The sequence below is a fragment of the Lucilia cuprina genome, chromosome 4 (genome assembly GCF_022045245.1).
Source record: "Lucilia cuprina isolate Lc7/37 chromosome 4, ASM2204524v1, whole genome shotgun sequence".
Classification (NCBI taxonomy): Eukaryota; Metazoa; Arthropoda; class Insecta; order Diptera; family Calliphoridae; genus Lucilia; species Lucilia cuprina.
Window position 1 is genome coordinate 95,458,541 of NC_060952.1, and position 10,970 is coordinate 95,469,510.

General features: G+C 23.1%; 1 protein-coding gene across 1 annotated transcript in view; it reads left to right on the forward strand.

The window, feature by feature from the left end:
• The window catches only part of LOC124419298 (tetraspanin-17-like), a 2,300-nt gene extending 388 nt beyond the window's left edge, over positions 1 to 1,912 (forward strand). Inside the window, exons 2-3 of the mRNA XM_046947999.1 lie at positions 326 to 580; positions 651 to 1,912. Coding sequence (XP_046803955.1) covers positions 326 to 580; positions 651 to 800 — 405 coding nt within the window. The 3' untranslated portion in view covers positions 801 to 1,912. The remainder of the gene's footprint in view (positions 1 to 325; positions 581 to 650) is intronic.
• Positions 1,913 to 10,970: the final 9,058 nt, after the last annotated feature.

The window sequence follows — 10,970 nt, forward strand, 5'->3', positions numbered from 1 at the left end:
AGTCTGGTCTATAGTCTGGTCTATAGTCTAGTCTATAGTCTAGTCTATAGTCTAGTCTATAGTCTAGTCTATAGTCTAGTCTATAGTCTAGTCTATAGTCTAGTCTATGCACTGGTCTATACTCTAGTCTATGCACTGGTCTATACTCTAGTCTTTACTCTAGTCTATTGTCTGATCTATAGTCTAGGCTGTAGTCTGTAGTCTAGTCTATTGTATAGTATAGTCAATAGTTTAGTTGACAGTCTAGTCTGTAGTCTAGAATATATTCTAATTTATAGTCTAGTCTACAGTCTAATCTGTAATCTAGTTAATTTACTGCTCTCAGAGTAAAAAGTTTAAATATTTGTTTTTTTTTTCTTTTCAGCTCAAATGCTGTGGTGCTGATGGTCCCGGCGATTGGGCCACTAGTCGTTTTAACAATGTCGATCGTACAAATATAGTTGATATTGCCATTTCTTCGATGAATGTCTTCTACAATATACCCGAATCCTGCTGTAAAGATGAACTCAAAGAAAATGTATGTGAAATGTCGAGAAAATTGAAATTTGGAGGAGCTTTAAATGCCGCCATACATCAACAGGTAAGAAGAAATGATTTTAAAATTTTGGGTAAATTTTTATAATAATCTTTTTTTTTAAACTTTAAAACAGGGTTGTGTGGATAAACTGATTGATTTCATATACGATAACTGGGTCGTAATCTTTGGCATAACGGCTGGTGTTATTTTATTGGAATTATTGGCTTTGACATTCTCTTTAAGTTTATGCTGTGCCGTCAGAAGTCATCAGTATAAAGCCTGAGAATTACAGAATTCCCAAAGGGAAATATCCGATGATGAAAAATACTAACCATATTCTTTAAGGAGACAGCGACAACAGCAGCAGCATCAGCAACAGCAAAAACAACAGCTTAAATATAAATTAGGATAAAATAAAGAGATTTTATGATAAATCTGTTAAAGAAATGTTTAGAGTAAAAATTTCCCAATTTTGGGAAATAATTTTTAGTTTTTTTAATTAAAAATTTTGAAAAATTTTAAAATATTTTGGACTAGAATCTCGTAAAATAGATTTTTTTTCAATTTTTCTTAAGAAAATAAGAAAAACAAACTGCAAATCATAAGCAATTTCTGTGTAAATAGTAAAACAATGAATGCATTTTTTCTGGTTTAAAATTTCTTTAAAAACAAGAAATAGAAAATCATTAGAATTTCGCCAATTTTTTCTTTAAAGCTCCAAAAAAAAAAACGACTTAAACTTAATTCTCTTAATTCATAATATTAAGAACAGTAAAAGTAAACTGTTTTAAAAGTTAAGTTTTTGAATAAATTTAATTATTTAACAACAGAAAGCCACTTACTTTAGAGAAAACACTTAAAGAAAAGTCAAACAAATAAATACACAAAAATTTTGTTTAAATTTATTTAAGCCTTAAGGAAGACTAATTAATAAATTAATAAAATATAAAAGAAAAACAAAGCAATTTTTTTTATAAGAAATTATAAGTTAAATTTTTTAATAAAATCTAAGAAAAAAAAAAATAAAGAACATTAAAAAAAAACTCACCACACTAGACATATAGACTCAAATTTCACCACCTAAAGCATTTAAAAAGGAAAAAGTTAAGTAAAGAATAGAAAACTAAAACACTCATTTTCATTTAAATAGTTTTTCATTAACTAAATAAAACTAAAAATCTAACTTAAATTTTATTTTATAAAAACCTAAAAAACGGCAAATTTCAACAAATTTAAACAAAGGGCGGGTTTTTCAGATGAAGTTAAAGTACAAACTTTGTTTAAACACAGTTTAATCTAGGTTTTGTGTTTGTGAGTAATCAGTTTAATTGTTTGTTATCTGATTATTATCTTAGTTTAACTAATAGTTATTGGCCTATTAAACTTAAGTTAAAAGTGAGAAGAAAAAAAAACACAATTAACAAAAATAATGAATTTGAAAGAAGAAAAACTTAATATTTTTATGTAAATAAGAATTTTCTGATTTGTTTTAAATGTTTATTTGAATTTTTTCAAAAATTTTTCATTTTACAAAAATTTAATTTGCAAAAAACAGCTGTTTATTGTTTAGGTTTTTTTTTCAAGTGTAAAGTTGTCAAAACTAACAAAGTTAACTGATCTTTGCAACTGAAAAACACAAACATCGGTTAAAGTCTTGTCTCAATTTGTTTGCGAGTTTAATGTAACAGCAAGTTAAGCCTAGTTTAACTGAGTAATAAGAAACCCGCCCTAAAAACTCTTTCATTTATCTAATTTAAATAAAAAACTTCTTATCTGCACATTAATCTAATTTCAAACGCTCCAAACTATTATATATGTTACTAATTTATTGTTAAATAATCTATTTTTTTGTAATAATTTAAGTCTTCCGCTTATTTGCAATAATTTACTAAAATGCCAAATTTTATTTATTTTTTTTTTTTTTAACAAATTTTGTTTAAATATATTTTTTTATTAGAAAGAAAGAAAAAATACTAATAAAACATTCCACAAGTTCAAAATAAAAGCACAATTACAAAAATTGGGTGATAATAAGCACAATAATATGTAGAGAAATATGTGAAAAGAAATCCGCGCACAAAAAAGAAAATCCCCAAAAAAAATCCGCAAGAAAATGAAATAAATGTTAACATTTTTACTTGTGAATGAATGAAAGAAAAAAAGAAAGAAAATTATTTAAATAATTTATATAATAAAATAAAAGTGAATTGTTTAATGGAAGGACCATTTTGAGTTAAAGAAATATTTAAAAAAGAAATAAACTTTAAAACAAGTACAATCTAAAGATATGAAGAGCTAACAGAATAGAAAACAAGTTTTTATTAAAATTTTTTTCAGCCTAAAGGTTCGTAGGACCATTTTTTTAAAAGTCTATTAAAACAGTTTAAACATAAAGGTTGATAAAACTAGTTCTTTGTTCGATTAAAGAACTATTACTGAAGATGTTAAACAAATTACTTAAAATGACTTCAAATTTAAAGGTTTAAAAGAAAATGGTCCTACGAACTTTTGGACTACTTTAAAACAAGTATAGTCTGAAGATATTAAATGCTAACGAAATATTAATAGAGATTTTATTAATAAAATTTTCAGTCAAAAGGTTCGTAGGATCATTTTTGTAAAATTAATGGTTAAAAAAATGGTCCTACGAACCTTTAGACTAGAGGGAAACTTTAGAACAAGTTTAGTCTGAAGATATGCAGTTCTAACGAAATATAAATATAGATTTTTTAAAAATAGTTTCAGTTTAAAAGTTTGTAGGACCATTTTTTTAAACAATGTAAACAGTAAAAGAAATTTGACAAAAGATTTTAAACAAATTACTTAATATTACTTTTATGTTAAAATGTCAAAGGAAAATGGGTTCGTAGGACCATTTTAGACTAGAGGGAAACTCTAAAACAAGTTTTGTCTGAAGATATGAAGAGCTAACAAAATAAAAATTGTTTAAGTCCAAAGGTTCGAAGGACCATTTTTTAAAAGTATATTAAAACAGTATAAGTTTAAAGGTTTATTAAACTAGTTCTTTGGTTGAGTAAAGAGCTATACCTAAAGATTTTAAACAAATTACTTCAACTTTAAAGGTTTAAAAGAAAATGGTCCTACGAACCTTTAGACTAGAAAGAAATGTTAAAACAAATTTAGTCTAAAGATATGAAGAGCTAACGAAATACAAATAGAGATTTTATTGAAAATTCTTTCAATCTAAAGGTTCGTGAGACCATTTTTTTAAAAGTCTATTAAAACAGTTTAAGCTTAAAGGTTTATAAAACTATAACTTTGTTCGATTAAAAAAACTATAACTTTTTAATTTAATGGTTCAAAGGAAAATGGTCCTACGAACCTTTAGACTAGAGGGAAACTTTAAAACAAGTTTAGTCTGAAGATAATGCAATGCTAACGAAATATTAATATATATTTTATTAAGAATAGTTTCAGTCTAAAAGTTTGTAGGACCATTTTTTAAACAACATAAACAGTTAAAGAAATTTAACAACAGATTTTAAACAAATTACTTAAAATTACTTTTATGTTAAAGTTTCAAAAGAAAAATGATCCCTACGAACCTTTAGACTAGAGGGAAACTTTAAAACAAGTTTTATCTGAAGATATGAAGAGCTAACGAAATAAAAATTGTTTAAGTCCAAAGGTTCGAAGGACCATTTTTGAAAAGTCTATTAAAACGGTTAAGGATTAAAGGTTTATTAAACTAATTCTTTGCTTGATTAAATACCTATAACTTAAGATTTCAAATAAATTACTTGAAATTTAAAGGTTCAAAGGAAAATGGTCCTACGAACCTTTGGACTAGAAAGAAATGTTAAAACAAGTTAAAACGAAATATAAATAAGATATTTTATTAAAAATTGTTTCAGTCTAAAGGCTCATAGGACCATTTTTTAAACAGTGTTAACAGTTCAAGTTTAAAAGTTTATAAAACTAATTCTTTTTTTGATTAAAGAACTATATTTAAAGATTTCAAACAAATTACTTTAAATTTAAAGGTTCAAAGGAAAAAGATCCTACGAACCTTAAGACTAAGTAGAAGCAACCTTAAAAACCAGTTTTGTGTGAAGAAATTATTTCCGCTTCTTTGAGAGTCAATAAACATCACTTCCACGGAAGGTAAAAAAATTTACTTAGTGCTATTTATGAAATGGTGATAAATGTTATTATTTTTTAAGTACTCTGTTTTATTTTTGCTGGGTAAATTGTTGAAACTACCATTTCGAAGGACCATATATAGGAAACCGGTATCCTATAGATAACCGATGTTCTATAAGAAACCAGTGTCCTATAATAAACCGGTGTCCCATAAGAAACCGTTGTCCTATTAGAAACCGTTGTCCTAAGGTTAAATTTAATATTTCTCTATATAGAACTTAAACTTGTGTTAACATCTACAGAAAGTTTTAGTCTTTCATACTAGTCCTTCGATCTTAATATGCTAGTTTTTGTAACTGTCTTTAAAAATGTTACTTCGAATCTAACAATTATCTGTCAAAAAGGCTTCAATTCTTAATTGATGATTTCTATAGTTTAAATTTATTCAAATAACTTTATAAATCAAAAACTTATTAATAAAAGTATAGAGTTTTTTATATAAATTAAACGTTTCAAAAATGGTCCTTCGGTCTTAAAGTAAATAAAATAATTTTGTCCTGTATTAAAAGATCTTAAACATCGGATCGAACAATTGGATCTGAAAACTTTTAAATTTGATTTTAAAATTATTATTGAAACTAAATTCTTATTTCTTAAAAAACTATAAAAAAGTCAAGTATTATCTGAAAATTTTGTTACTTTAAGGTGTTTCCTTTATATTAAACAATTCACTTTAAACAAAAATTTATTTTTAATTGATTTGAAAAAAATTATAAAAAATTATTTGAAAAATTTATTTAAACAACAACAACTTTCTTAACATATGGCCAAACATTTAACAAATTATTATAATATTTTGTTATTAAATTAAATAAATATTTAACAAAACCAAATAAAGAAAAATCAAAAAAGAAAACAAATTTTTTAGTAAAAATTTTGTTAAAAAAATATTAATTAAAACAAAAATAAAAAAACCCCAAAAAAATGAAAAACCTTAAAAATTTGTAACTATTTACCTGCTTTTACAAAATTGATTTTTTCTTATTAAAAACAATTTAACACAAAACTATAAAATTTAGTTTAATTAAAAAGGTTAACAGTTTAAAGTGAGTGTTTAAATAATCACTTTAAAATGATAGCTTCAGTTTTAAACTAAATTTTATAGCTTTGTTTTTTTAAAAGAAAATATATTTACTGATTTAGGATTTTATTCTTAAGAACTTATAACTGGTTTATAAGACAATTTTTTTTAATAAAAAATGTCTTTTATAAACTTTTAATAAGTTGTTTGGAATAAGAATAAGTTAATAAATAAAACAAAAAGAAAAATCTTACAAAATATTTGTTATTTATTTAATGAAATCCCTCTATATATACTTTTTTGTTAAAATCTTTATAAAAAAAAAACAATTAAATATTAAACATAGAAAACATTTCATATTTATAGTAAAAATTTAAATAAAAAACTTCATAGAAAAACCATTAAATCTTTAAAAAACACTTAAAAATGTTAAAATAATAATTAAAAATAAAAAAAATATTTACAAAATTTTCTTAAAAATCGAAGCCGAAAGAAAGCACAATTTAGTATAGAAATTAAAAAAAAGGAAAATAACAATTAAAAACTAAGTTTATAAAATTTTAGAAAAAATTGTTTTTAAAAAAACAAATTTTAAATTTTTTTTTGGAATAATATTTTCTGCAGTTTTATAAACTTAACTTTTAAAGAAAATTATATAAACAAAAAGTTATAAACAATTAAAAGAAAAAATAAAAAAGTAAAAGTAGTTGCCAGAGTTTGTAAACATTAATGAATAGAAGAAAAGAATATATAATGAAATTTATTAAAAATTATTAATCTGAAAACAGTATTTGTAAAACAAGGCTCAAAGTAAAGTATATGTATAATTGTTTAGATGTTATTAAACAAAAAAAGTAAAGGTAAAAAAAAACAAAGAAAATATAATAAAGAAAAAGCTCAGTTATCATAAATATCACAATAGTTATAGTAAAAGAAATATATAATTACAGAGAAAACTTTAAATCCAATAAGCAGCAGTAAATGATTCTACGAGTCCATTAAATATAAAACAAATTATCTTTTAATAGTCTATTTTAAACTTAAGGCTAAAATGCAAACTGGATTTACATCAATAACTAAAATCAAACCTATATTTGGAAAAAAATAGATTTTTGAGCAAATATTTTAATTTTAAAAATGGTCCTTCGAACTTAAGCAAAATATTTAATTAAAAAAAAATCTAAAAGTTAAGAGGGTTAATTTTACATTAAAAAACTCAAAGATTAAACATAAATCTCTTAATTAATAGAATTTCTACAAAATAGTTTAAATTTCTTCTATTAAAAACTTAAATTTTCAAATTTTCTTTAAAAATTGGTTCTTCGAACTTACTTCGAACTATGATTTTAAGTCAATTAGTATATTAGGCTATACTAATTGACTTAAAATCATAGTTTTTGATTTTATATTGTTTAAGTTTACTAAAAAAAACTTTATAAATCAATTACTCATTTCTAAAAGTATAGAGTTTTTTCCATTTAAATCGAATGTTTTAAAAATGGTCCTTCAAACTTGTAGAAAATATAATAATTTTACTTTGGACTCAAAAATCTTAAAGGAAGAATACTAAATTAACATTCGAGTCCAAAAAGATCAATTTTATATCTTCGACATGCAAAATAGTTCATATCACTTCTATGAAATCCTAAATTTTCAAATTGTCTTTAAAATGGTCCTTTGAACTTATAGAAAATTTAATAATTTTGCTAGAGATTAAAAAATCTTAAAGAAATGACACTAAATTAACATTTAAGCAAAAGAAGATCAATTAAATATATTTTGTCGAACTGCAAAGTAGTTTACCTTTCTTCTATGAAACCCAAAGTTTTCAAATTGTCTTTAAAAATTGGTCCTTCAAACTTAAGATTAATAAGCTATTTGACTTTAAGTCCTATTTTTTATTTAAATCATTTAAATTTGCTCTAATAACTCTGTAAATCAATTACTCATTAGTAAAAGTATGGATTTTTTTCCCATTTCAATCGAATGTTTTAAAAATGGTCCTTCGAACTTATAGAAAATATAATAATTTTAATTGGTATTAAAAAATCTTAAGGAAAAGAGAATAAATTTACATTTAAGTTAAAAAAGATCAATTTTATATCTTCGAACTGCAAAATAGTTAACCTTTTTCTATGAAACCCAAAGTTTGCAAATTTCCTTTAAAACTGGTCCTTCGAACTTAAGCTTAATAAGCTATTTCACTTTTTCACACATTAAAGTTAAAAAAGATCAATTTTATGCCATCGAACTGCAAAATAATTCATATTTCTTTTATAAACTCCTAAATCTTCAAATTGCCTTAAAAAATTGTCCTTCGAACTTAAGCTTAATAAGCTATTTGACCTTAATTCCTAATGTTTTTATTTAAATAGTTTAAATTTGCTCTAATAACTTTGTAAATCAATAACTCATTAGTAAAAGTATAGAGTTTTTTCCATTTAAATCGAATCTTTTAAAAAAGGTCCTTCGAACTTGTAGAAAATATGATAATTTTGCTTGGGATTAAAAAGTCTTAAAGAAAAGACACTTAATTAACATTTAAGTCTAAAAAGATTATTCGAATTAAAAGTATTGCTGCAAAATACTTAGTTCATATATCTTCTATGGAACTCAAAATTTTTAATTTGCCTTTAAAAATGGTCCTTCGAACTTAAGCCTTATATGCTAATTGGTTTAAATTGATTACGAACTTAAGCCTTATATGCATATAGGCTTAAATTGATAATTTAAGATTTAAATAGTTTAAAATTACTCACTTTATGTTATAAATCGAAGGCTCATTAGTTAAACTATAAAATGTTTTCAAATATTTAGAATACTTTAGAAATGGTCTTTCGAACTTAAGGAAACATTAAGTAATTTTAAAAATGGTACTTCGAACTTAAGCTTAATAAGCTATGGTCCTTCGAACTAAAGGAAAATTTAAAGTAATTATAGTGTTAATTATAAAATGACTTTAAAACTCAAATAAAAATCTCTTATATTCTAAAAAAAAATTCTTCAAAATGGTACTAAGAACTTAAAACAAACTTAAGTAATTATTCAAGTTTCTATTTCTGCTTATTGGTTTAATTTTTCTAAATTTAAAACAAAACTTGACAGCTTAACATTTCAAATCATATAATAACTCAAAAACTCCCATTTTAACTCTTTTTCTAATAAAAAAAACAAAAACTCATTAACATTTTTTCGAAAAAATAAAACTCAAAACTGTATTCAAATAAATAATAAATATTCAACATATTTACTTTAATAGTTGGACTTTAAATTGAAAATAATAACTGCAATAGAAAATAAAAATTTAAAAAAAATAATAATAAATATTTATAAACAATTTTATAGACATATATATATACAACAATTAAATAAATCCATAACTTTTCATGCAATCTACAGAAAATGTTTATAGAAATTAAAAAAATGATAAAAAAAATAAATTTTTTTTTATTAAAACTACAGAACTTTGAACTAAAATTTTGACTAGATTTAAATAAAATTTTAGAAAATTTTTCTATTATATAAAAGTTAATCTCTTAACATTTTATATAAAAGAAATTTCATTAAAATAACTTTTAAAATTTCAAAGTTATAAAGTTTTAAACATTTAAGCAACTACGACCATTTGAAGTTGCGTCCTGTGAAACTAATAAATAATACTTTTTCTGTAGTTTTAAATAAAAAAAAACTTTTAAAATAAAAAAAACTTTGCGAATATTTACACTTCATTGAAAAAAAACAACACTTTTACATTAAAACTTAAATTCTAGCGTTTAAAACTAGAATTTGTTTTCATAATTTAATAAAAAACAAAAAAAAAATAATTTCTAGAAAAAAAACTTCAAATTTATAGAATTTAATAAAAAGAAAACTCAAACATTTTAGCATTTAAAAAAAAAAAAATTATAAATAAATGTCGTTCATAGTATTTAATAAATATTTAAAATTAACAAAATAAAACTCCAACAACTCATTAAATTTATAAAAACAAAATCTCTAAAAAATTAATAAAAATAATTAAAACATTAATAACTTAATTAATATTTAATAGTATTAATAACTAATATAATTGTAGTGTCTGCTAAGTAATAAAAAACAAACAACTACAATAACAACAACACTTAGACATTTCTATGAAATTTTTTTAATAACAATTGACATTTTCAACATGACACTTTGACAGCAGCAGCCCAAAAGTCAGTTTATTATAACTGCATAAATAAAATTATTAACAATTTCATTTTAACATGAAAAACGCATACACTTCATTAAATATTTATAACAAAACAAACAAAAACAAAAAAGAAATCATTAAATTTATTATAAAAACAACATTAACAAAAATAAAATAAATAAAAAAATGATATAAAAATAATAAAATTTTGAAAAAGTAATTAAATATAAATAAAATTTTGCAAAAAATTTATTTGTTAAAAAAAGTAAGTAATTCATAAGACAACTAATTGCTTTTTAGTTAAAATAGCAGAAATTAAAAATGGTCCTTCGAAGTTAAGGTAAATAAAACATTTCTACTATTATTATAATCTAAAGGACAAGGGATTATAGTAACATCTAAAACCTCAAAAATTAAACACAAATCTCTAAATGAACACAATTACTTTAAAATTCCTTGTTATTCTAGATTAGACTACACTTAAGACTAGACTATCGACAAGACTATATACTATCCTATAGACTAAACTAGACTATAGGCTAGTATATACTTGCTATAGATACCCTATAGACTAAACTATAAACTAGATTATAAACAAGATAATATATAACTATAGACTAGACAATAGACTGCACTATACACTAGACTATAGACTAGACTGGACTACAGACTAGAGTATAGACTGGACTATAGACTGGACTATAGACTAGACTATTGACTAGACTATAGACAAGACTATAGACTAGACTATAGACTAGACTATAGACTATAGACTAGACTATAGACTAGACTATAGACTAGACTATAGACTAGACTATAGACTAGACTATAGACTAGACTATAGATCAGACTATAGACTAGAATATAGATCAGACTATAGACTAGACTATAGACTAGACTATAGACTAGACAATAGACTATACAATAGACTAGGCAAAAGACTAGACAATATACTAGACTATAGACTAGACAATAGACTAGACAAGAGACTAGACAATAGATTAGACTATAGACTAGACTATAGACTAGACTATAGACTAGACTATAGACTAGACTATAGACTAGACTATAGACTAGACTATAGACTAGACTAT